The following is a 26,519-nucleotide window of genomic DNA, read 5'->3' as shown; positions in this document are numbered from 1 at the left end:
GGCCTTGCTGAAGGAAGTCACTGGGGTGTCAGCTTTGGGGTTTTGAGTGCTCAAGTCAAGCCCAGTGTCACTCTCTCTTCCTGCTGACTGCTGATCCAGATGTAGAACTCTGTACCATGTCTGCCTGCATGCCACCATGCTCCCCACCACAACAATAAGACTAAACCTGAAGCTTTCAGCCCCAATGAAATTTTCCATGGTAAGATTTGCTGTGGTCATGGTATCTCTACACAGCAAGACACCTAAGACAGCTATGGAGAAGGTGCAACTTCAGTTGGGGTGGGGCCCTCAGCATATATCTGAGATGCCAGGGCTGTGGGATGCCCAGCAGGCGAGGTGAAACTGGCCTGAGTCTCAAGGAAGACCAGCTGTGTGCGCTGTGGATGGTAGAGCCAGTAGAACTGTCCACGCGCTCTGAGGCCCAAAGATCGTGAGTGAGCTCTAGATGTCAGCCACTGGGATTTTCACACTGCTGGATGTTCGTTTTGCTTGGATTGTAGCTGTGCCCTGGTTCTTCCCTCTTAAAATAAGATGTAGCTTTTTTTTCTTCTTTTCTTTTCAACAAGACCCACCCACAGCTGCAACTTTGAACAACTTAAAATATTTGAATTTTTATTTATTTATTTTTGATTTTTCAAGACAGGGTTTCTCTGAGTAGTCTTGGCTGTCCTGGAACTCACTTTGTAAACCAGGCTGACCTTGAACTCGGAGATCCACCTGTCTCTGCCTCCCAAATGCTGGGATTAAAGGCGTGTACCACCACAGCCTGGCTAGTATTTGAATTATTTAAAGATTATGGAACTTTTAAACCTTGTTCATTAGATGGAGATGAATGCCCATGTATAAAAGAACACCAGTGGAACCCTGTTAAATCATATACAAAATTAACTTGAAGGATTATAGACTTCAATGCTACTTGTTGTGAGCAGAAAACAAGCCACTGCTTTAATAACACATAAAAAGGTAGAATTCTGTGGGGCCTGGGGACATGGCTCAGTGGATAAAGTGCTTGCCGTGCAAGCGTGTGGACCTGAGTTCAAATGCCAGCACCCATGTAAAAACCCAGGTACGGTGATGCCGTATTACAATCCCAGTGCTGGGGAGGTGGTGACAGGATCCCTGGAGCTCACTGGCAAGCCTCATCAGTGAGAACCAAGTCCCAGTGAGAGACCTGTTCTCAATAAACAAGGTGGACAGCACCTGAGGAATGACACCCAAAACTGACTTCTGGTCTGCATGCACACGCACACAAAAGTAAGAGTTTTTGTTTTGACTTGATTTCTTCTTTTTTGAGACAGGGTTGCTATCTAGTCCAATCTGGCCTGGAACTCTACATTCTCCTCCCTTGACCTCTAAAACTCTGGAACCACAATTATGTTATCATACCCAGCTTAAAATGTGGGAACTTCGATCCACTCCCTGGGCTGGAGTCTTTCTGCTGGCAAGGGATGGAGGATGGGGACACAGCCTCAGTAGCAGTCAGCTTCATTCTCCTCTAATATACCCACCGTGGCCAGCATGTCCTGCAGTAGGGACTGCGGGCTCTTCTCCATATGGTCACTGCTCTTGGCCAGCTTACCCTGCAGGCCCTCCAGATCTAGGGACCGAAGGATAGCTAGCATGGCCTCAGGCTCCAGGTCCCCCAGGGGCTGGCCCTGCTCACCCTCCCGCCACCTCTGCAGGACAGCCTCCACGGAGGCAGAGTTGGGGCTGTCCCCAGCCTCCTGGGGGCCACTGCAGGAAGTCGTCTTGTCCCTCAAGAAGAGGAGCAAGTCACAGGCCTTCTGTGCCACTGGTCGGTCACAGTCAAGCAAGGCACAAAAGGCAAACTCAAACAGTGGCAGACGGCAGAGAGTTTGCAAGAATTCTGGGTGTGGGCTGGGAGAGGTGGCCTCAGGCAGGCCCACTGTATAGGGACAGTGGAGGCTGGACCGCCCCATTGCCTGGATGAGGAATACCTGTGCCAGCTCCAAACCCTGCATTCGGACCTCCCAGTCCAGATCCCGGCTCACTGCCTGGAGCACAGTGGCCACAAACCACTCTGTGTCTCGAATCACATCAGCATGGCCATCTCTTAGCCACTCAGTAAAGACTCGTAAGACAGCCCTCCGAGGGAAGCCCTCTGAGTCCGTAGACAGGATATGCATGAAGTCCATAAGTAGGCCCTGCAGGTTGGAGAGTTCCAGAAAAGTTAGCATGACAGGATCCAGAATCACCTACGAGACAAACCTCTGGGAATGACTGTGATGAAGTTTCTAGATAAGGCTAGAGTAAGAAGGAGAGCTTAGCATCCATTTCTCTCTGCTTCCTGACTACAGATGCAAATTAAGCTGCCTCACGTTCCCACCACCACGACTCACCCACCATGATGGACTGTGCCCTCAAACCCTTCCCTTCCTTAACCTGCTTTCATCAGGCATTCTGATACAGCAACAAGATCAACTAATACAGTTGATCAGCCAGGAAGGAGAGGACACAAGTCCACGGCCACCTGAGCTCGGGCCATGTGCTGCTCTGGCCCCTTCACACAATGTGTTCAGTATGCACTGCTCTTCAGCTTTGCCCTTGCCTATCATCCAGATGGGGTCACAGTGGCTAAGATGGGGTGCCCTGCTGCCCCCAGTTCCTTAGCGGTCCCTCTGGGCAGTCCTGTTCTCAGGAGCAGTTGCTACAGATCTGACCAGCTGCTTACCCACTCACTGGGCCAACAACAAATGGCTCCTACCTGCTGGGCCTGTGGGTTCTCAGGGCTGGTGGGAGTGGCCTGCAGACCCCGGCTAGAGAGCTGCCCAGCAGCACCCACTGCACTTGCTCGGACATAACTCTCGGGGTCTTGGAGGAGCTGGCAGGCAAGTGTGGGCACTTCTGAGGAATGCAGTGCCTCCTTGAAGTCAGCCTGCCCTGGGGATCAAATGCCACACAGCTGTGATCAAAGGCCACTCAGGTAGTCAGAGAGCCCCTGAGCCAGAAGGGACACATCAACACAACATACACACTCCTGTCCCCAGGGTGCTCACCTCCCCAGTGTCGGATAAGATGTGTCAGGAACTCCAGGGCTGAGTCCCTCACCTCCCAACACGGGCTGCACAGGCGCTTCTGTAGTATGGGGAATAGCTCTGTACCAGGAAGGGGTGGTCAGTGGCCTCCAGGGTCACACTCTGTCTTCCCTCAGGGTTACCTTACCCAGCCCCTAACTGACTCCACCCCAGCTCTCCAGCTTGATGCGGTTCTGTAAGGAGCCAAGTTTACCTCCAAGGAACAGCAGGGCATCGGGGCTGAGATCGGAGCAGTTGGGAATCTTGTGTGAGTTTTGGAGCCATCTGAGTGTAGCCTGGAAGGTCTTTTTCAGGACCTAGAATGGGTAGGACAGGCATGGCAGGCTACTCACGTAGGTAGCACTCTGTGGGTCCCTACTGGAAGCATTCTTAAGCAAAAAGGTCCCAGTTGTGCAGGCCCCCCAGAACCCATTTGCAGTACCGTGGGGCTGGACTCCGGGCTCTCGAGGGTCTTGAGGAGGACTGAAAAGACCTCCAGCACCAACTCCAGGGGGCCTGAAACAGACATGAACAGAAGCAACAACATGGCAGGGAGCATGGATTCCAAGACTTAAGGAAGCAGGGCTAAGATGCCTGAGTGCAGGGGTAAGATGTCTGAGCACAGTGCTACGTGAGGGCCTGTAGGACCACAGAAGAAAGAAGAGAAAATGGAATTCAGGTTCAGAGAAAACACCACTCACTTGTTCCCTGAGACAGTGTCCCCAAGAAATCAAGGGCTGCTCTTTGGACACGGACGCAGCCCCCCAGGGTCCCACAGAGACGACCTCCCACACTGGAGCTGGGGTTTGCCGAGCCATCACAGAGGCGCAATATGGTCACTGTAGCTTCCAGGAGGGGCACCTGGGGCCAGGGGCAGGGGCACTGGGGCTGCAGCGAGAAGGATGAGTTAACAGAGGCCTGGGGTCATATGACCCGATGGACACTGGCCAGGGCTGCACCTACCAGCATCTGTAGCTCTTCCAAGTGAGCCAGGGTCTGGCAGAGGAGTCCCACGAAGGCTGACTTAGATGACAAGAGAGCATCCACTGTCAGTGAGCTTCCAGCAGTCCCTTCCAGCAAGCCTGAGGCCAAGAACAAGAGCATCCCTGCGGTGACCACCATCCACAGCAGGGGCCAGGTCTCAAGTTCAGAGCCAGGGCTCGTCAAGGATGCTGTCCACCTGTACTTAGTTGAGGGGTCTAGGTGGGACCAGGGCAGCTCATTCTTCTTTGCCTAAGGATGGAGGTTCCACCCTCCCTGCATACCTGGAGGTCCAGGGGCCTGAGTGGTAGCTTTCAGGATACAAGCTAGAGGCTGGAGGAGGACTCCAAAGGCCTGGGTTCTCAGTTCCTGGGGGCTGGGGACACAGTACATGGTAAGGGTTATACTCTGGCAGCAATTTAAACATCCCCAGTGAGTTTATGGTGACTCAGTACAAGCAAGAAGGCAGGCTCCCTTACACAATTTCTCTGCAAACTACTATTTAAGGATCAGAACCGGGGCAGAAGGCCAACCAAGGCCTACAGGCTTGTCCCTGATGTCCTCAGAGTAGTCGCTATGTCTCAAGGTCCCCAGAAGGGCTGGTCACACTCCCTGATCAGAGTGATAGAACATTTTCAGGCTCCTAGGGTAGTGCCCAAGTGTGCTCATGTTGTCTTCAAAGACCCAAAACGTCCTTTTTCACATTCTCTGATGGACTACCCTGGAGAACTGAGCCTGCTCAGACACTGAGTACCCTTCCTCCCTACATCCCACACTCAGCAGCCAAATCTCTGCACAACCTCTGGAGCAGACACTATGGGGCTCCAGGAGCCTGGCTCATCCATAGTAGAGGTCAGAGAACAGCTACAGTTAGCTCAGAAGCTAGCTTTAGCTTTGGGGGTACCACAAAACTTTTGTTTCAAATAGTTATGTCTCTTGCTTAATATGGTGGAGCATGACTGTAATCCAAGCTGAGGGCTGAGGTGTGGTTCAGAAGTAGAACACCTGCCTAGAATCAGAGGTACAGCATCTGCCTAGAATCCCCCAGTGAGGATCTGGGGGTGTGGCTTAGTGGTAGAGCACTTGACTAGCATATATGAAGCACTGAGGAAGGGAAAGAAAAGAAAAGGGGAGGAAGAGAGAGGGTAGGGAGAAAGGGACAGAAGGAGGCAACTACTGCTTTAATGTCTGCCCATCCTACCTAGGCTGCTTTCCCCGCTGGCCTATTCTCACATCTGGCTTCCAAGTTTCCAAAGTTTCCCAACAATGAGTATAACACTCTCAGCATCCCCAATCATACCAGTGCTGAAGTTTCAGGGTCCCCAGGGCTAGAGGCCCAGCTTGTGTGGGACTCAGGCGGCTCAGAGTCTGGGCCAGCATCTCCCACAGACCACAGGCTGCAAAATTCAACACAGGAGACCTACAGAAAGAAAAACCACTCCTCCATCAGTGCCTAACTAGACAGCGGCAAATGTGCCCAGTCCTGAAGATACCATCCCCTGAGGTGACAGTACTTGGGTCCTCCCCGTGAAGCATCAGCTGCTCTGAGACTTCCCAGGCAAAGTACCACTCACCCACAGCCCCTGCAGCCACCTGACCTGGCTACGCTGAGCAGGAGGTCCATGAGTGAATGTACAGCTGGAATGGGATCTCTCTCAAACAGGCAGGCAACAGGGGGACTCAGCCGCCCCCAGAGGGCCCCTGTCCAGGGGCTATGACAGCGCCCGAAGGTGGTGGTCAGTACATTCAAGGCCTGTGTGACCTGTGGGGTGGCTTTGGAATGCAAGGACTCCTCCACGTGGTTCACAATCTTCTGGGCACAGACAGGCCAGGCAGCAGCTTCTGAGATGGAGGACCCTGAAGCCCCACCTTGCATGGCCAAAGCCAGGATATGTACTAGGAGCTGGCTGGCTGCAGAGGCCACAAACAGACTGGGGTCTCCCTGCAAGGCGAAGATTGTGTCCACAGCACCTGGAGTGGGCAGCAAAAGGTCAGCCTGAGTGAGGAAGCATGCAGAGAGTACCTTGTATCTGTCACACCCTGCCAGGCCTCAGGGAGAGCACCCAGACTCCCCTCTGCTCACAAGCAAAGCCAACACGAGTCTCCAGCATGCTGGCTTTAAAGTCAACATAGCTTCTAACAAGTTCTAATTTGTTTCAAGAACAAACTCATGACTGCTTGACAATACACTACCGTGGGAGCCATCCAGATCCTAGGAGTCAAAGATGACAATATCCCTATAACCATGTGTGATTATCCTGACAACTCTAGACTACTATCATCCTTCCCCAGCCGAGAAGACTGGACTCAGGTTCAGGAACTCCTCAGAGATCCCACAGCACAAGCACACGAGGCAAGAGTGGCCTATAAGGCATTGATGGTGCATGCCTTTAGCCTTTAATCCCAGCACTTGGGAGCAGAGGTAGGCAATCTCTGTGAGTTCGAGACTAGCCTGGTCTACCGATCGAGTTCCAGGACAGGCTCCAAAACAATACAGAGAAACCCTGTCTCGAAAAACCAAAAAAGGAAAAAAAAAAAGGCCTATATGAACTGGGGCATGGTGTGGGCTATACTTACCACTGTCAGCCAGGAAGTGCAGGGCACTGGGGTGCTGTGCCAGGGAGCACAAGCCCTGGATCCAGCCACTGCGTACGCTGGGCATGTTCCAGGCTGCCCAACTGAGGGCACCTGTCTCCCCAAAGAGTCCCAGCAACAACTCCCCCTGCTAAGAAGCAAAGAAAGCATCAGAAATGCAGAGGGAGAATGCTTTGTTTTGTTTTTGTTTGTCAGGACTGGTGGATTCAGGCTTGGTAGTGTACACCTTTAACCCTAGAGGCAGAAGCAGGTTGGTCTCTTTGAATTCTAGCTCAGCCAGGGACACATGGCAAGACCTTATGTCAAAAATGAAAGCAGAGGGCTGGAAAGATGGCTCAGGGTTTAAGAGCACTGGCTACTCTGGTAGAGAATCCAGGCCTAGCTCCCAGCACCCACATGGTGGCCTGCAACTATTTAAAGCCCAATTCCAGGAGATCTATGCTCTCTTCTGACCTCCACGGGAACTGCATGCATGTGGTCCACAGACACATTGTAGGTAGAACACCCACAGACTAAAATAAAAATAAACACACTGGTGTGGTGGCACACACCTTTAATCCCAGCACTTTCGAGGCAGAGGCTGGGCTGTATAGTGAACTTTAGGACAGCCAGGACTATAGAGACACTGTCACAAAAGGCAAAAACAAAATGCATAAAGTCTTGGGGGGGAAAAAGCCCTCAAACAACAAAACAAAAAAGCAACAGTATTGGTGGAGGCACCAACTGGTGTCACACAGCTGTTCCCAGGCTCTAGCAACCATCACTCTGTCCTCAGAAGAGAAAAGAGGTCAGAGGAAGAACAAACAGATTTCCTTTCCTCCTTCATCTTTCTTTGTAAGATTTTTTACTATTTATTTGTTTGTTTGTCAATACAGGGTTTCTCTGTGTAACAGCTCTAGTTGTCCTGCAACTCACTTTGTAGACCAGGCTGGCCACAAACTCAGAGATTCATCTGCCTCTGCCTCCTGAGTGCTGAGATTAAAGGCATGTGCCACCACGCCAGGCCTGATTTCTATTATTTTTTAATTATGTGTATATGTCTGAGTGTAGGTATGTACATGAATGCAGGTGCCTGTGGAAGCCAGACGACGGTGTCAGATTCCCTGGAGCTGGATTTCCCTGGCAGGTGGAGTCACTACATGTGGGCCACTCTGTTCTTTCCCCCATGCAATCAGTCCATGACTGTGCTGCAGACAAAGCACCTGGGGTGTTCTCCAACCCTCACGTGCCCATCACAAAGAGAAGCTCAGAATGTGGCAAGGATCACACAGCTGGTGATAACGGGAAGCCAGCCAGTGTCATCTCTGGCGAGTGTTTCCAAGTAGGAGCAATGTGGGGTGACACTGGGGTTGAAATGCTGATGCACTGGCCAGTCACAGGAGCAGGGCCAGTCACTGACACCCAGGTACTGAGATGGCTCCTAATCTAGAGGGAAAGGATGCCCACCCCTAAGGGGACAACACATGGGAGAAAAAGGCTCACCTGAAGGTACTGGAAACAGTCCTCCTGGGCTGCAAAGATCCCAACAAGGCGTAGTACAAAGGAGAGGACCCTGGGGCTTATATCCTGTGGCTTCAGCACATGGGACAGTAGCTCCATTAGGCAGGGGTGGTCTTGCAGCAGATGGAGACTGCACTCTGTACAGACAGGATATCCCAAGACAGCAGTGACCAGGGAGGGCCTCTCTAGAAGTGGCTCACATATCTCTAACCCTCAAGATTGAGTAGTCCCAGGAGGAGGGGTTTTTATAACAAATAGCTCTTAACCTATTAAGGAGACCACCCAGAAAGCCAATGCTAAGCAGTAAATAAAAGATACAGACAAGAACCATAAAGACAACAAGAGCTGGGGCTGTAATTCCACATAAAATACCTGCCTAAAATCCCACTGTAAGGAGCTAGGGGTTTGGTTCAGTGGTAGAGCACCTGCCTAGAATGTCCCAGTGAGGATAGGGGGTGTGAGCTCAGTGTTAGAGCACCTGCCTAGAATTCCCCAGTGAGGGGCTGGGGTGTGAGCTCAGCATTAGAACATCTCCCTAGAATGGCCCAGTGAGGAGCTGGGGTGTGGCTCAGTGTTAGAGCATCTGCCTAGAATGCCCCAGTGAGGGGCTGGGGTGTGGCTCAGTGGTAGAGTACCTGCCTAGAATTCCCCAATGAGGGGCTGGGGTGTGGCTCAGTGGTAGAGTACCTGCCTAGAATTCCCCAGTGAGGGGCTGGGGTGTGGCTCACCAATACAATACTTGTCTACTTCTATTATCACTGAAGGAAAACAATGGAAGAAAGAAAGTGACTAAGAGAAAGAGAGAGGAAAGAAATGAAATAAATAAGGAGCCATTAAAGATAATACTGCATAAAAAAAAAAGCTGAATTTACAATCTCAGGGCAAGACTTTTACACACCTCTGAGAAACAATTACACAGACAGATTGTCAAACACAGCAGATGTAAATGAAGGCCAACCTAACGAACAAGAGTGAAAACTGTTCACTCCAACATGTGGAACATTTTTTTTTTAAAGCAGGGTCTCCTGTAACCTAAGTTAGCCTTGAATTTGTTATACAGCTGAGGATGGCCTGAACTCCTAATCTTCCTGTCTCCATCTTCCAAATGCTGACATTATAAGTATGTAGCATCATGCCTTTTTTTTTCTTTCTTTCTTTTGGTGGGAGAGAGAGGGCCAGTTTTAGGGACTGAACCCAAGGGCCTCAAGTGTGGTAGGTAAATGCTTGCCCACTGAGCTACTCCCCAGGCAGGGCCTTTTGTTGTTGTTGTTATTGTTTGGGGGTAGTTTGTTTGTTTACTTGTTTTTACAAAGTCTAGCCCAGGCTAGCCTTGAATTGGCCAGGCAGCTGATACTGACCATGAGCTCCTGATCCTCCTGCCTCTGCCTCCTAAGTGCTCTGCCACATCTGGCTACCAGCCCTGTCACTCCTGTTTTCAACAGCATCTTCCTAAGTTGCCTTGAACTCACTGTGCAGCCCAGACCATATTCTCATAATCCTCACTGTGCAGCCCAGACCATACTCTCATAATCCTCCTGTCTCAGCCCCAGGTAGGGGGACTAACAGGCCTGCACCAACAGGCACAGCTCCATCATGTGGGACACTTTAGAAACTGAGGGAAATTGAGGGTGAGGTGGGAGGAAGAGCTGCCTACCAAAGACACCTAGCTATTGGGGGGGGAGGACAAAAAGTTACAAAATGAGACTACACACCCCTAAGTTGACTAAAACCCACTAAACCCGTACACTTCATTTCCAATTATGTGTTTCATTTTATATGCAATTTCTAGATAGGGTGTCCTTCTGTAGCTCAAGCTGGCTCTGAACTCACTACGGAACCCAGACTGACCTCAAACTTGCAACACTCCTGCCTCAGCCTCCCAAATGTTGGGATTACAGATGTGAGTCACCATGCCCAGTTGAACAGGCGGACTCTATGTCATGTAAACCATATCTCAATAAAGCTGTTTAAAGATAACTGCAGGTCAGATGTGGTGGCACACACCTTTAAACATGACACTTGGGCGGCAGAGGCAGGAAGACCTCTCAGTTCAAAGCCAACTTGGTCTGCATGGTGGCCTGGACTACACAGCTGGACTCTGCCTCCAAAGAAACAACAAACCAAACTTGTGAAAGGGGCTAGGGAGATGGTTCTGTGGATAAGGCAGGCACTACAAGCATGAGGACCTGAGTTTGAATTCCCAGCACTCACATAAAAGGCCAGGCATGTCTCTGCATGCCTCTAATTCTAGAGTTGGAGGAGGGGTAGAGACAGGCTGATACCAAGAACTTCCTGGCCAGTCAGCCTAGTTTTCTGCAACTTCAGGTTCAGTAACAGACTTTATCTCAAGGCAATAGGTGGAGAGTGATGGTAGAAGATGCCTAATATCCTGCTCGTACCTTTGTATGTAGATACCTGGGTATGTATGCAAAACACACACACACACACAAAATCCTGTAAAATCATTTGCAAAAACTTGATTAAAAAGTAGGCTTCAAGGTCTGGGGAATGGTTCAGTAGGTAAAGCTTTCTGTGCAAGACCAGAGTTCAGATTCCCAGAACCAATATAAATGCTGGGCAGGCAGCACTCCAGAGACACAGATAGAAGACCCTCAGCTGTCCTGTTAGAACAACCAAACTGGCAAACTCTGGGTTCAAGTGAAAGAGAAAAGGAGACCCTGCCTCAATATGTGTATGTTATACATATGCAAACACACACATATCACACATCAGCACCTTTAATTCCAGCACTTGAGAGGCAGAGGCAGGTGGATCTCTGTGAGTTTGAGGCCAGTCTGGTCTGCAAAGTAAGTTCCAGGACAGTCAGGACTGTTACACAGAGAAATCCTGTCTCAAAACAAACAAACAAAAGAAAACAGGCAAGACAAAACACACATGGAAAAAAGATAAGGGCTGGGGATGTAACTCCATTGGTAAAGTGATCACCTGCCATGCAGGAAGCCCTGGCTCCATCCTCAGCATCCAATAAAAACAAGGAGTGTTTCACACCTATGATCCCAGCTCTCAGCCACAGACAGGAGGACCAGAGGTTCCAGGTCATCCTTGGCTACAGAGTGAATTTGAGGACAGCCGAGGCTACATTAGATCATGTCTCAAAAGAAAAGAAGACTAGCACACCAAGGAAGCAAAGAAGGTAGGTATTGGCGACAAGACAAGGATCGCAGAACCTGGCAGAAGACAATGATCAACCATGGGAGGTAAAACTTCCAGTTGCCTGGGTACTCACGCAAGAGGATACAGCACTATGTATAATAACAAAAAATCGGGAACACAAACAATGCAAGTGATTAAATAAATTAAGATCCACCCACACAGCAAAAATTTAACTCAGACTGGCCTTGAACTCACTATGTAGCACTGGCTGACCTTGAAGTTGAGGTCCACCTGCCTTGACTTCTGGATGACATGTCCCACCACATCCACCCAGAGATCTAAGTTCTTCAAAATAAGCAAAATACAACAAAGATGGCTAAACAATGTGGGCATGCTCTCCGCAAACACCTAACGTGAACTGAACAGCAGGAAACCTGAAATGTGGATGGACTCCCACGGGACTTTCGTTCACCACCCTTGCACCCCATCGTGACTCTCCATTAAGAGAGCCTTAAGAAGGTGAAACAAAGACACTGGGTGGATGGACAGTTCTACATCGCCATGTCCTTACCTGTCTCCATCACTGTTTTAAACCAATCCAGCAGTTTCTCTAAGCAGGTGTCATCTGCCACCAGCTGCCTGGGATCTGCCAGAACAGCACAGAGAGCTGGGAGGAGCCTGGCGCATTCTGGGTCCATGATCAGGACAGCGGTTCCTACAGAGGAAGCAATGGATCAGCCGTGATCATATCTGGCTTCAGACACAGCCACCCTAGTCAAAGGCAGCCTTCGATGCCTGCTATGATTGGGGGGGGGGGGTGGAGGCCCGGGACACTTCATGTGTACCAGAACTCTGAGCCCACAAAGATGCTAAGCTCGTCCAGGGGAACCTGGGCAATCAAGAGGATCGAGTCCTGGCAGGTGCACTGTCAGTGAGTGAGGAAATGTTAATCAGAGCCACAAGGCCTTTGGTGTCAATTTAGGGGTTTGGTGCGTGGGTGGAGGTGCAACTACCTATTGACCTAGCTGTGAAGAGAACAGTCAGGGGGTCAGCCAAGTGTGAGGGGACAGTCCATCCAGGCACCTGATCCCAGACACTGTTTCCAACGGTCAAGAGAAACTTGCTTGAGACCCAGGAGTGCAAAGGAAGGTGTGTTTCGCAGCCCAAGTCGGTAGAGGCTGCAAGTGACAACCCTGCGGCCTGCATCGGTAGGTGTTTACTCAGAACACAAAGACGCATCTTGGACGGCAATGATATCGGTATCTGCAGGCCCAGCAGGGTCCGTCTCAACCCCGACATTCGTCATCCGTACTTCGCAAATCCGGGTAAGAGGTGCGCTCTCCGCGATATCGAATTACCTGGGGTTCGAATCCCGCCCCCGCGTCCCTCCACTACGGAACTAGACCCTAGGGTATAGAATGCACGAGGCCCCAAGTGCCCGGTTGGAGTTCGAACTCTGGCTTACCAGGATTTCGACCCCGGGTCTGCGCGCTCCTTACCCACTGAGGTTCCGGTGTCTGCAGCAGGCCCCGCCCGCGCCTCCGCAAATTCCGCTCCACGCCGGCTCAGGCCCCGCCCTCCCCAGGTCCTGCCCCCCCTCAGAGTTCGTTACACGCAGCCGCAGGCCCCGCCCCACACCATCACAGGTCCCGCCCCACAGCGGGAGTTGGCTCCACCCCGCCCTCTTCAAGTCCCACCCCGCCCGAGATTTCAGCACGCAGTCGAGGCCCCGCCCCCGACGCAAGTTTCTTTTCACGTGGTTACAGGCTCCGCCCCTCAGCGCTGCTGATTCCGCCCTCCTCTGCTTGAGCCCATGACTCTACAGGCCCCGCCTTAAGATACTACCACGTGACAGGCAGAGACGAGAAAGGGCGGGACGGTGCGCTTGGAGCCCGGTGATGACCCTGACTGCCACTCCGATCACCTCTAAAGCTCAAAACCCTGTAAATGCACTCCAGCTGGGTACAGCTTGGGCTTTCCACACTCACTCGGAACCACCAACCATCCCCGACGCTAAGAGGTGCAGGCCCACGCAGGCAGTGGGCGGAGCGTCTCCAAGATGGGCTCTGTGTGGGCGTGGTTATTCACGGGAAGGCGGAGCCTCGCTGCCCTCAGGCCACGTGTCTAGGCATCTATGGTCCCTGACTTTTACTAGCTCTTACAGCTCTTGTTGCTTGCTGCGGTGAACATCGCAGGCGGGCAATTGGTGCGCCAAGACCTCTGGTACTGAAACCCTCGGCTTCTACAGCGGCTAGCGCTAAACTCCGGGGACCAGACCCTCCACTGTGGCTCTTCACGGCTTCATCCCACTCTGCCAATGATAAAGATAAAAAGTAGGCCTAGAGAGATGGTTCAGTGGTTAAGAGTACCTCCTATTCTAACAGACGATCAGAGTTCGGACCGCAGCCCCGAGGTCACCCACATATAGTTGGCATACACTCACAAACAAATAAAAATACCTCACAGGGCAGGGTGTGGAAGCTTCTGCCTTTAAGCTCAGCACAGATGTAAGTTTGGGGCTAAAAAAGAATTCTTCAAGTAGGTAAGAGAAAAAGCCACTCAAACCTTGTCTTGAGGTTAATATTGCAATATCACCCAGCTGAGGAGAGCTGTTTACTCAGAAACTGAATGCGGGGCAGGGGAATAGTTAGGCTAATTAAGTGCATGCTTCGCTCGCCTAAGATCCCGAGTCTGTCAGTCGCCAGGCCGATAGGGTGGGGTGGAAGTTCAAAAAAAGAAAAAGCCAGGCATGGTGGTATATACTTGTAATCCCAGCACTGAGGAGGCAGAGACAGGGTGATCCCGAGCAAATGAGATACTGTGTTTGCACCAGTGAAGTGTTCCCCAGCTGGCCTGGGTGGGAAAAGCCGCTGGGTCCTCCCGGAGAGGCGGGAGGCTTGTGAAGATAAAAAGCAGTTGGAGCAGACCAATGGGTAGTCCTGGTGTGGACTGTCCTTTCCATAAGGCACCAGGCCCCGGTCTAACAATTAGGGAGTCACTTTCGTCCCAACATCTGATTATTTAGAGGAAAATAAACATTTAAATAGGTGCCTGTCGCTAACGACGATGCCTGTGTCTACTCAGCATGACAACCCTCGGAACTCCTGCCCACTGGACTACACAGTTGCAGCCACTGTCTACTGAAACCCAACTCGAGCTCCTGAAATTGCAGCTGAGAGCGTGGCTCCGAGACAGAGAGCCGTCCTTGCATGCAGGAAAACCCACTAGAGACAAGGTGCGGTTGCGCAGTACAACCCCGGAAGAGTGCATGGTCGGCCCCGCGCTCACTCTGCGCGCGCACGCACGGTTTGCCTAGCACCAGAGGAATGTCCACATCCGGGGCCCTGTGGCCGCGGCACGGTTGCCATGGCAGCGGGGCTGCTGGCAGGCCTCCCACGCTAAGGGCCGATCTCGCATCGCCCAGGAGGCCGCGCAGCGCCGCCACTATGAGTCAGGGCACCGCGGATCTAGCCTCGGAGACGGTAAGGAGATCCCGGGCAGCTGGAGGGTAGGCGCACGGCGGCAGCCAGCTCCCGCAGGCCGATTGTTACCGCACAAGAGCCAGCCCGGGGCGTCGGCCGCCACCGTGCCCGCGCCCCAGCTGCTCTGGCCCGCGCTCGCGGAGGCCATTGCTTCCAAGAAGCCCCCAGGATTGCGCCCTCCCGCACGCGCTACGGGTCTGAGGCTGTGGCAGACTGGTGACGAGCTCACCTCGTAAGTGTTGCTGCAGGCTGCACTCCAGTGACTCCTCAGAGCGATCCCACGCAACGGAGAAGGCCTCCACCCCCATGGCCAACCCTGCTCAGGCATCTCTAGAAGAAACGTGTCGCCCTCGGTCTCCCGCTGCGGGGTGGACCCTCTGGCCCTCTGTGCGTGCCGGTACCAAGTGAACTTTGTGCATTCCAGTGGGGGCTATAGGATAAGGCAATGGGCCGATGTTCCTAATCTCAAAGACAAGCAGAAAGACTTTGGTACAGGTTTAGGGCCAGCGAGAACAATAAATGCAAAAGCTACGAGGAGGGAAAGTGCCACGTCCAAGGAGCAGAAAGCAAGCCCTCTGGGACCATACTGAGAAGGGGACTGAAGATAGTAGGCAGGAAACTGGCCATGGGCAGAATGACTTGTCAAGGATCCAAGGAACACCCTTGGGAAGTTCCACATGAACTGGGGGGCTGTGCTTCTGGTCAGCCGAGAGCAACTAGGATTTCCTACTCCCTGCAGAGGAGACTTCCCAGGTCCTACCTAGTTTGGGAGGTCGATGGCTGTTTGCTTTGTGTGTGCTACTGAAGACAGAACTACTCATGCCAGGCCAGAGCACTACAGATGAGCCTCCCCAACAGGGTCACTGGGGAATTCTAGGCAAGCACTTCACTGCTGAGTCAGATCCCTAGCCCAGGCAAAGATAATGCCTTATAATTTCAGTGCCTTTGGGAAAGTTATCCATAACCTGGCCAATTAATATTTGTTGTATTTTTCATTTGCATTTTCCCCTTAGCTTAAAACATATATCTGTTGTTCTGTAACTCTTACCATTAACGTTGTTGCTAGCACTTTTCCATATTTTTAAAAAATGGTGTGACTTTCTATGTATCTCAGGCTGACCTCAAATTCAGCATCCTTCTGCCTCAGCTTCCCAGATCCTGACTGGCACCACTCGGGGATTGTTTTCCAAAATGTAACCAAGGACTGGGGAGAAGGCTCCTGGGATAAAATGCTTGCCTGCACTAGGACTGGAGTTCAGATCTCCATGGGTACAGCTGCTGCCTATAATCCTGATGTTCAGGAAGTTGAGACAGGATCCCCTGGGCAAGCTGGCTAGCTAGATGTGCCACAATTGTCGAGCTCTGGGTTCAGCAAGACAGCCAAAGTCAAAGTGAAAAGGAGTGAAGGAAGAAACTGTCTGTTTCGGACCTCCCCAAGCACACAAACATGAAAACACATGCACAGATGAGCACACCAGATACATACATACATACATACAACAAATAGAAAAGTATAGTGGGGGGTGGGGACTGGAGAGATAGCTCAGCAGTTAAGAGTAGTTGTTGCCCTTTCAAAGTACTGGGGTTCAGTTCCCAGCATCCATTATCAGACAGTTCCCAGTTGTCTGTAAGTCCACCCTAGCACCCTCTTTTGGAATCCACAGGCACACACACACACACACACACACACACACACACACACACACACACACACACGGAGAGAAAGAAAGTTTAAATACCTTTAAACAGGAGACACAAAATGAAAACATATGTATGCATCACTGATCTGCTCTGCCGGGACATGGGCAGAGGAAGTCACTATCCTTTAAGTGGGAGATGAGAGAGGGAGAGCAGTGAGGAGAGGAATGCTTCTCTTGAGCAGAGAATGCTCTCAAGGGCACACAGTAGTCCTGAGGGCCCACCATACCTCAGTGGATATAGAGTCACTCAGCCAGACAACCTTTATTTCACACACACACCCCCACTCCCTCCTCTTCCTATGTGTGCTCAGGAATGGAGGCCCGAGGAATGACATTCCTCAGACATTATCCACACACACTCCTTTTTTGAGGGCCTCAAATGCTCTAAGTAGGCTGGGCTAACTGACCATTGAGCCCCAGAGATCTACCCCCAGCACTGGATTGAATTCAGCACATACTTTTACAACTGAGGTGTCCCCTTGCTCCCACCCCTCCTTTCTGACTATCGGAGTACACTGGCTGCTTCAGGATGGACATGCCCCCGGCTTCCCATGCTGTCCTATGGGATGTGCTCTGCTGTGGCAGCTCAGACAGGCAGCGTACAAATGGGACTGGTGAACCTGAGCGGGTGCCTTCTAGTGACCCTGTTTGCATTTCTTCCAGGGAGATGACAGTCTGTCTGCAATTACCTTTGATTCCGACTTTGAGACGGTGAGTACAGGTTGGGATGACTATCTCCATATGAGTTGCTCCTTGGATGTGTGTGTAAAAGTCTCCCCAGATGCTGGTAGACCCAGAGCACTGACTGATACCCAGAGCTGCTTCTCGTGTAGAAGTTTTGGTCTGGTAGTTGAATTTAAATAACTGAGATTATCACTTTTAAGCTTTTTATTTTGTAGAAATCACTTTTTTATAAATTTTTTAAGATGTATTTATTTATTATGCCTGCACAACAGAAGAGGGCACCAGATCTCATTACAGATGGTTGTGAGCCACCATGTGGTTGCTGGGAATTGAACTCAGAACCTCTGGAAGAGCAGCCAGTGCTCTTCTTAACTTCTGAGCCATCTCTCCAGCCCTAGATATTAATCTTAAGGGATAGGATGTAGCTCAGTGGTAGAGAGCTTACCTAGTAGGCATGAAGCAGTGGGAGGTGATGGGGGGTGGTTTAATGTCATCTGGCCTGGACTACTTAAGACCCTGCCTCAAACAATAGCGGCAGCAACAACATAATAATAATAAAAACTGAAGTTATCATTTTAAAGCTAGTTTTAGAAATTGTGATGAAAAGCACTTGGTGCTCTTGCAGAGTGTACAGATACAATTCCCCATACCCACATGGCATCTCACACTGGATCCCCAGAGTGCTAGGAGCTAGTCAAGAAAACAGGCAGAGGTAGTCAGATACACTGTAGAGCCATGCCCTATCCATAACTGGGGAATTCTACCACTGGGTACACAATCTACCACTGAGCCACACCCCAGCCCCTCACTAGGGGATTCCAGGCAAGTGTTCTATCACTGAGCCACACCCCAGAGCCTCACTGGGGGATTCTAGGCAGGTACTCTACCACTGAGTCACACCCCAGCCCCTCACTGGAGGAGTCTAGGTAGACACTCTACAGTGGAACTACACTTCCAGTGACCCTGGGAATTGGCTAGCCTCTTGGATTCTTTGTAAATTGCACTGAGTAGCAAAGGCATCATGCTAATTGCTCACTTAGGGACAAGCCAATGAAGTTACGCTGAATGTAGACCTGATCCCAGCTATACATGAGCTCTGAAGGGACCCAACACAAGAAGCCTCAACTGCATTTAGAAGCCTCACAAGCCGATTGTCCTCAAGGAGGTTTTGTGTAACAAAACCTTTCCTTGGGAGATCCAACACACACATCTACTCACGCCAGATAGATTTCACAACAGACCAAAGTGAGAGGTTACTTGATCCGAACAAAAATTACAAAGACAGCTGCATTACTAAGGCCCAGCATGGGTGACAGCTCACAAAGCTGGGAACATGGAGCACACTGAACAGCAGGAAGCTCAACAGGTTGGAGACTGTCTTTTCCAAGTGACTCTGCTTAAGCCTTCTCCCAAGCAGCAGCTGGTCTGGTCTCAAGAGTCTAAGAGTTCTTAGTGGCTTGCCTTGTTTGAGAATGACTCTCAGCTTTGGCAGGGAGGAGCCTAGTGAATCTGGTCAGTTTCAGGGACTTCCTGGAGCTGTTTTGAGTTGTTTACCTTTGTGCTAAGGAACATCCTGTGGGATGGAATCTTTCAATCTGAGATGAAATTGTTATATAACGTGTGTCCACAGCCAGGAGCTCTCCTCTATATCATAGAATTATGAGCCCAAGATGCTTAACACAGAGGCGATCCTGATGCCACAGGCTGTGGAAGGAACCACCTGACAAGCCCCAAGCAGAGTCCAAGTCTCTCTGGGGCATAGAGGGACAGTGTTTTCACCAGAGGGGGAGCAAGGTCACACCACATCCTGTACCCTTACACCCAGACTGAATGCTACTTAGGAGGGCAGGTCCCTCTCCATGGCCCAGCTCTAGAAACAGCAGAACCTTGTTCCCACCAGACTACATGGGTATCTGTTTGCCATGGAAACTGTTTTCCACACAGCATCCTCTTCCTTGCTGGGTTTCCCTTCCTAAATGGGGATCTGCCATGGACTTATTTACAAGGGATTCATCTTTCTACACCTGCTGTGGGCACACAGGTACTTAACCAGCATGCAGAGCAGGCACAAGGACAGTAGAGGAGAGAGACCATTCCTTTTTCTAGTTTTTCAAGGCAAGATTTCTCTGTGTATTCCTGACTGTCCTGGGATTCACTCCATAGATCAGCCTGACCTTGAACGCAGAGATCCATTTGCCTCTGCTTCCTAAGTACTGAGATTAAAGACTTATGCCACCACGCTCAGAGAGAGCCTTTTTGACTCCCAACCCCAGCCCTGGATCTCCCATGCATGGAGTCTCTTGAACCTCCAAGAGGTCAGCCCTGGCCAGGGTCCCCATCAGGGCCCGACTCACTCATTCCCCACTGAGCATGGTGTAGTTTTCCAACAGTACCAGCCCAGTGTGCTTCATGTTGCTTCTTCTCTTTCAGAAAACGAAAAGGAAAGGTTTCCACAAACCTCCTTCCACATCACCAAGTAAGTATGACCAGATAGACCTGCTGTCCCTTCATCCCCACGTGACTCTGCAGTGTGGCAAGAATGACCTTTTGCCTGTGTCCTGAAGAAAGTGAAGGATGTTGCTTTTCTGGTATGGTTGGAGGAGGGGCTGGATGGATGGCTCAGTGGTTAATGGTACTTTTTGCTCTTCCAGAGGACCTATGTTTGGTTCCCAGTGCACACTCACAACCATCTGTAACTCCAGCTCCAGAGGATCTAATGCCTCTGTTACTGTGCCTGTTTGTACTCACACACACAGAGACACACACCTACACACAATTTAAAATAATAAAATCTTCAAAAAAAAAAAAAGAGGGTCTCGAACCCAGGGTTTCTAGCCTGGCCTATCAATACATAAGACCTCACCTCACAATAAGTCAGTCAGTAAGCTATCATGCTTCTTCGTGTTTGCCAGCACGTGTTCCTCCTGGAGTACCCTTTGCATGTCGTGTTTGACCAGTTTTTGTCTTTGTAAAGCGAAGGTGTCTGAGGCACAGCAGTGCCACAGATCTAAACTGCATGTTACCTCCTCAGAGTCACCTTATTACTCCAAGCCCAAAAAAGTGACATCCTGGCGGTCTTTGAAGACAGCAGGGAGCATGCCTCTGAGCAACAGAATGTCCTTGACCCCACAGAAGCTGTGGCTGGGAACCTCGAAGCACGGTGAGTGACTCCTGTGGACGGCGCTCTGGCTTGAGACAAAGTGGGGACTCGACTGTGATTTGAGATAGCGGGTATGAGGCATGATTTTTCAGTGAGCTTGTCTTTGATCTTCTCAAAGACATTGAACATGTCACTGGTGGGCATGTTCTAGTCCCTTTTGATCAAGGTTGTCTCAGCGCTGCCCTGTGGTAGAGGTGTGATGGAGCCAGTTTCTACCAGCTTGTAGGACACAACTGTTAGGGTTTCTGTGAGCTGCTCTTTGTCAAACGGGAAGCCTGAAGTGGGAATGTTCACACCAGGGGAATGATGCAGGCTCCCTGGGTTGATCTTCGTGAGCTGCATGTTAGGCATTCACCAGTGCACCCCCATCTCCTGACATCCTCCACCCCCGGAGATTCCCCGACTGTGCTTGTACCTGTCCTGTTAAACCCATGCACATTCATGCACGCTTACCTCGGAGCACGTGTGGACCCACCCCCCCAGCTGCACTCCTGATCACCTGACAGAAGCCATGAGAGCGAAGAGGGCAGACCTCAGGCATTCTGGCAGCCATGGTGAGCATGCTCCCGGGGACAAGGCCAGGAGAGCAGAAAGCCTCTAGCAATTGAGGGGTGAGATTTTTTTTTCTTTTTGCATGGTCTCCATCTGAAGGACTTCTAGAATGTTCTGAGGCACAGTGATTCAAGAAGAGTCTCATAGCCAAGCCATCATGTCACCCTCCTTAAATAGAGTTACATTTAAATTCCTTATGTACAAGTGGGCTGTGTCTGTGCTGTGGCATGCACATGGAGGTCAGAGGACAATTTGTGATGTCATTTCCCTCCTGCTACCATGGGGAACCTTGGGATGGAAGTCTGGTCTTCAGGCTTAGGAGCAAGTGCTGTTACCTGCCAAGCCACTTTGCTGGTTCCTTGTTTGTTCCTTACTAGAGTCTGCCCATGGGGCTTGTTGGTCTCTCTGGGCCTTAGAAAAGAGGAGTAACTCTCCAGTGTGGTGACTGCTGGCTGCATGTCCTTCTGAACCAAGTCTACTGATTAGGGTTACAGTTTAGGCTTATTTGGATATTTTGGATTTATAACCAGTTAAGTGTCATTAAAGCCTCCATAAGTGGAGAGATGGCTCAGTGGGTAAGAGCATTTGCTATGCAAACAGGGCCCTGACTTCAAATATCAGCACCCATGCAAAAAGCCAGGTGTGATCCCAGTAACCCAGCACTGTAATGGGCAGAGACAGGAAGACACCAGGGCTTGCTGCCTACCAGCCTGGAACCAGAGCAGTGAGGGAATAAGGCAAAGAGTCATAGAGCAGGACTCCCAATGTCCTCTTCTCCCTCTGCATGAACACAGGCTCACAACACACATAGGTGTACACACACACATACACATGTATACATACACACAGGTGCTCACACCCTCAGTCAGCCAGGCTGGTGGCTACTCTTATCTCCCCATCACTGAGAAGGTTGAGGCAGGAGCATCTTGAATTCCAGATAATCTGAGACTCCTCTATCTCAGCAAACAAGTATAGCTTTATTAACTTTCAGGTTTCCCTTCAGGCATAACCAGGAGTCCTCTCTACTATCCCACGATATCCTAAGAGGTGTGTGTGTATTCCTCCAGGTCACGTCTCTGGAAATTCTGTCTACAGAGAGAAAGAGGACATGTATGACGAGATCATCGAGTTGAAGAAGGTAGGGTCTATTCTGCTCCTTTCTGATTGGCAGTGATAGCCTTTCTCTAACTGACTGAAAGTCAGTGTCATACTAAGGCTTGAACCATGCCATAGGAGCTGGCAATCCTAGCTGAGGAGAAGCCCTGTCCACCAACTGCAGAAGAGGTAGTGGACTTACCAGGCATGCTGGTGCAGGTCAGTCATCCCAGCACTAAGGAGTCAGGAGAATAAGGTTTTCAAAGCCAACTGAGCAACATAGTGAATTCAAGGATAGCCAGGGATCCATGAGACCCTGTCTCCAAAGTGCAAGCATGCCAGCTGTGCAGCAGCAAAAGAACCCCTGAAAAGGACTTGCACCCTCTTCTGTGGACATTCCCAACTGTGGCTGGGCTAACACTGCAGGCAGTGTAGAGAGGTTTCCGCTCTGCCTGGGAGACTACTAAGTAGATGTGGAGAGCCCCCAACAATAAATGATTGTTACAAGTGGTACCTTGTAATAGTGGGAACCATGGTTTTGGGTAGAAATAGACCTTTGGGGAAATGACTGACTATTCAAACTCATTGTTGTAAGTTTTTGGAGCTCTGCTGAAGGGAGTTGGAAACATAGTAGTAGAGTACTTTCTAGAATGTACATGACACAGTGTTCCATCATGGAACATCAGAATGCTGTGTAGAATCAATCCCATAATAAGTACCTCAGGGTGTGGCTCAGTGGTAGAGCACCTGCCTAGAATCCCCCAGTGAGGGACTGGAGTGTGGCGCAGTGGTAGGGTGGTTGCTTAGAGTATATCAGTGAAGGGTTTGTGGGTGTGGCTTAACAGTAGAGTGCCAGCTGAGTACACTCAAGGCCCTAAGTTCAATCTCAGAACTGCAAACAATAAAATATAGTTAAGAGTTAATTACAGGATCTGTTTCCCCTTGGCCTGTCAAAGCTTGGTAAGAAAATGCATTCATAGGGGGATGTTGGGAGCATCTCTTCTCAGACATAGCTGAGAGCTAGTATTCCTTCATTATTATTATTCTTTTTAATGCTCTGTGTGTGTGTGTGTGTGTGTGTGTGTGTGTGTATGTGTGCATGTAGGTACAGGTGCCCGTGAAGTCCAGAAGAGGGCATTGAATCCACTAGAGTGGGAGTAATAGGCAATTTTTGACTAACCCACTGAGAGTACTGGGAACCCAACTCAGGTCCTCTGCAAGAGCTGCATGTGCTCTTAACTGCTAAGTCATCTCTCCAGCCCTGTGGCTAGTATTGGTAAGGAGTATCAGACTGTGTTATGTAATGTGACAGACGGAAGAAGGTACAGGACTTTGGGACTTTTCAGGACCAAGGTTCACAGGCTTAAAAGTATTTGTCAGCTGGTTGCCATTGGCATTGTAATGGGAAAGATCTCAGGTGTGTTGGTTTTTCCTGGACCCACAAGTGTTGGGATTACCCCCTTCACCCCTTGCTGCCAGATTGTTCCACTACATGATACTGGGGAATTTGGGGGAGGGTCTCTGTGTAGCTCTGGCTATCCTGGAAATTGCTCTGTAGACCGGGGCTGGCCTCCAATTCAGAGATTTACCTGCCTCTGCCCCGAGTGTTAGGATTAAAGCGTATACCACCACTTCCAAGCTTTTTAAAAAATTTTTAAAAGATTTATTTTTTTTAAAGATTTTATTTATTATGTATACACCACTTCATGTATGCCTGCATGCCAGAAGAGGCCACCAGATCTCATTACAGATGGTTGTGAGCCACCATGTGGTTGCTGGGAATTGAACTCAGGACCTCTGGAAGAGCATCCAGGGCTCTTAACCTCTGAGCCATCTCTCCAGCCCCAAAGATTTATTATTTTTATCAATGTTTTTCAGCCGGTGTTCTTAACCTCTGAGCCATCTCTCCAGCCCCCATGACACCCAGGGCTTTAAAAACGTTTTCACAGCCAAGTATGGCTATGATCCCAGCAATTGGGAAACTGAGGCAGGAGAATTGCTGCCAGATCTAGGCTGGCCTGGGTTGCAGAATAAGACTTTATAGAAAAGAGGGGGTGTGGCAAATCAGGATTCACTGTACTATGGAGACCTTATATGAATGTGGCCCTCCTTTTCTTTGTTTTTGGTTAGCTGGTTATGTTTTGTTTTTACATTTATTTATTTTGTGTGTTCATAAAGGTAAGAGAACACCTTAGAGAAGATGTTTCTCTCCTTCCATTGTGTGTGTGCCTGCGTGTGTGTGTGTGTGTGTGTGTGTGTGTGTGTGTGTGTGTGCATGTCCATGCTGGGGATTGAACTCAGGTCATCAGGCTTGGTGGAAGCCCCTTTACCTGCTGAACTGTCTTGCTAGCCCCACCCTCCTTTTCTTTTCCAGTCCTTACATATGCAGAAAAGTGATGTGGATCTGATGAGAACAAAGCTTCGGCGCTTGGAAGAGGAGAACAGCAGAAAGGATCGGCAGATAGAACAGCTTTTGGATCCAGGTCGAGTAAGTCCCAGGGCCCCAGAGGCCTCCTGCTGGCTAGTGATGCCAGTGGTGCCGTGGGAAGCAGACAGGAGGAAGAGCCACCATGGACTTAATGTCTCCATCTGCTTCCCACAGGGCCCAGACTTTGTGCGAACCCTGGCCGAGAAAAGGCCTGACACTGGTTGGGTGAGTAGAGCCTCCTGCTCCCGGGAGAGCCTTCCATTGATCTCATAGTGGAACTGCAGGAAGGGCATGGACTCAGAACTCTAGAACTATTGTTTACAGAGCCACAGAGACCACAAGATGGTACTTTGAGGAATGTCAGGGGGCAGCAGGTTTAGCAGAAGCTATAAAAGGTAGAACAAACACCACACAATTACAGTGAGTCTTAGGAAGAGGGGTGGGCGAGGGTGTGGAACCCTGACTTATACAGAACAGGGCTAGGGGAGGGAACACAGTTTAATAAATAAGTAAATAGAAGAAAGCACTTATGAGTTCAAGACCAGTCTCTGCTCCATAGAGGCCAGCCTGGGCTACATGAGACCCTGTCACAGAATGCAAACAAAAAAACAAAACAAACAACCACCATCACAACAACAAAAAAGTGTCTCAGTGTACAACTTGGGAATTACATTCAAACCACAGTTTCTGGTTTTTTTTTTGTTTTGTTTTGTTTTTTTAAAGATTTTATTTATTATGTATACAGCACTTCATGTATCCCTGCAGGCCAGAGGAGAGCACCAGATCTCATTGCAGATGGTTGTGAGCCACCATGTGGTTGCTGGGAATTGAACTCAGAGCCTCTGGAAGAGCAGCCAGTGCTCTTAACCTCTGAACCATCTCTCCAGCCCCAGAGTTTCTGTTTTAAAACAAGGTGGGGATTGGGGTGTGGTATGAAATATGTCATTGTCCCCATGAGTCAAGGTTCAAGGAGTAAGACAACAATGGGTTAATGGGCATGATGTCATGAAGAAATGTCCAGGAAAGCCTCAAGACTAAAAGGGGAACTGAAAGAATGCCACAAAAAGGGGAGTTAGGTTACAGCAATGTTCTCTGTCAGGAGTATACAGAATGTCTGTAGTTACTAAAGATATTCTAGCTGAGCCGGGCGGCAGTGGCGCACGCCTTTAATCCCAGCTTTTGGGAGGCAGAAGCAGGAAGATCTATATGAGTTCAAGCCCAGCCTGGTCTACAGAGTGAATTCCAGGACAGCCAAGGCTGTTACACAAAGAAACCCTGTCTCGAAAAACAAAAACAAAACAAAAAACCATGTGGAGCTAAGTGGACAGTTTGTGGGAGTCAGTTCTCTTCTTCCACCATGTGGATTCCAGGGATACAACTTAGGTCATCAGACTTGGTGGGAAGCATCTTTACCCACTGATCCATCTTGCCAGGCTCCAGGGTTAAGCTTTTTAAAGAATGTTAAAATTCAAGCATAGTGTTGTAGACCTGTAACCCCAGCATTCAGGAGGTGCCACGGCAGGAGGATCAAAAATTCAAGGTCATCTTGGAGTAAAGAAGGATTTTAAAGCCAGTCTGTGCTACATGAAACCATGTCTCAAAAAGGAAAAAAGAAAGTGTATGTCTAATAGTGTACTATTAATTGAGATATCTACTTAGGACATCAGAAGAAGATGTAGAATTCATTAATGAATAAACATGTATTTCTATAGAGAAAATCCTGCCAATTTTTAATTTTTTTAAATTTATTTATTATGTATACAGTATTCTGCCTGTGTATATGCTTTCAGGCCAAAAGAGGGCACCAGATCTCATTGCATATGGTTGTGAGCCATCATGTGGGTGCTGGGAATTGAACTCAGAACCTAGGGAAGAGTAGCCAGTGCTCTTAACCTCTGAGCCATCTCTTCAGCCCTAATTTTTAATTTTATGTGTGTGGGTGTTTTGTATGCATGTATGTCTTTGTCCACATGCATGTCCAGTACTCTCCAAGGTCAGAAGGAGGGGATGACATCATGTTCCCTGGAATCAGAGTTTCAGATGATTATGAGCCACCAAGTGATTGCTGGGAATTGAACCTGGATCCCCTGGAAGAGCAGCCAGTGCTTTTAATTAACCACTGAGCCTTCTCTCCAAGCCAAGCTCTGTATTTTTATTGTTCCAATGCCGCGTGTGTGTGTGTGTGTGTGTGTG

The 26,519-nt window shown here is 49.8% G+C and overlaps 2 protein-coding genes across 6 annotated transcripts in view; one reads left to right on the top strand and one right to left on the bottom strand.

The window, feature by feature from the left end:
• Window positions 1-919: 919 nt before the first annotated feature.
• Window positions 920-15,015, bottom strand: Brat1 (BRCA1 associated ATM activator 1). Of its 3 annotated transcripts, none has more exons than XM_040751266.1 (14): window positions 14,937-15,015; window positions 11,797-11,940; window positions 8,094-8,248; window positions 6,594-6,741; window positions 5,615-5,987; window positions 5,317-5,436; window positions 4,301-4,392; window positions 3,999-4,117; window positions 3,737-3,923; window positions 3,478-3,551; window positions 3,250-3,352; window positions 3,018-3,116; window positions 2,726-2,901; window positions 920-2,165 (listed from the first exon to the last, which is right to left on the bottom strand). In XM_040751266.1, the coding sequence occupies exons 1-14, from the start codon at window positions 15,013-15,015 to the stop codon at window positions 1,470-1,472; spliced, it is 2,565 nt and encodes an 854-aa protein (XP_040607200.1). In that variant the 3' UTR covers window positions 920-1,469. The 3 variants fall into 3 exon arrangements, with proteins under 3 accessions (XP_040607200.1, XP_012975935.1, XP_005080027.1); XM_013120481.3 differs by lacking the exon at window positions 14,937-15,015 and adding an exon at window positions 12,725-12,800; XM_005079970.4 differs by lacking the exon at window positions 14,937-15,015 and adding an exon at window positions 12,691-12,782.
• Iqce (IQ motif containing E) overlaps window positions 14,559-26,519 on the top strand; it is a 37,017-nt gene continuing 25,056 nt past the window's right edge. The window contains exons 1-7 of one of the 3 annotated variants that reach the window (XM_013120484.3): window positions 14,559-14,707; window positions 17,071-17,118; window positions 19,522-19,567; window positions 20,123-20,251; window positions 21,871-21,941; window positions 24,273-24,386; window positions 24,501-24,551. In XM_013120484.3, coding sequence (XP_012975938.3) covers window positions 14,672-14,707; window positions 17,071-17,118; window positions 19,522-19,567; window positions 20,123-20,251; window positions 21,871-21,941; window positions 24,273-24,386; window positions 24,501-24,551 — 495 coding nt within the window. In that variant the 5' untranslated portion in view covers window positions 14,559-14,671. Of the gene's footprint in view, window positions 14,708-14,969; window positions 15,095-17,070; window positions 17,119-19,521; window positions 19,568-20,122; window positions 20,252-21,870; window positions 21,942-22,657; window positions 22,859-24,272; window positions 24,387-24,500; window positions 24,552-26,519 lie in introns of those variants that run through there. The other 2 variants (XM_013120483.3, XM_040751267.1) reach the window with 2 other exon arrangements.

This window comes from Mesocricetus auratus, unplaced genomic scaffold (genome assembly GCF_017639785.1).
Source record: "Mesocricetus auratus isolate SY011 unplaced genomic scaffold, BCM_Maur_2.0 Super-Scaffold_100008, whole genome shotgun sequence".
NCBI lineage: Eukaryota > Metazoa > Chordata > Mammalia > Rodentia > Cricetidae > Mesocricetus > Mesocricetus auratus.
The sequence above is the reverse complement of the archived record's forward strand: the minus strand, read 5'-3'. Positions and strand labels throughout refer to the sequence as shown.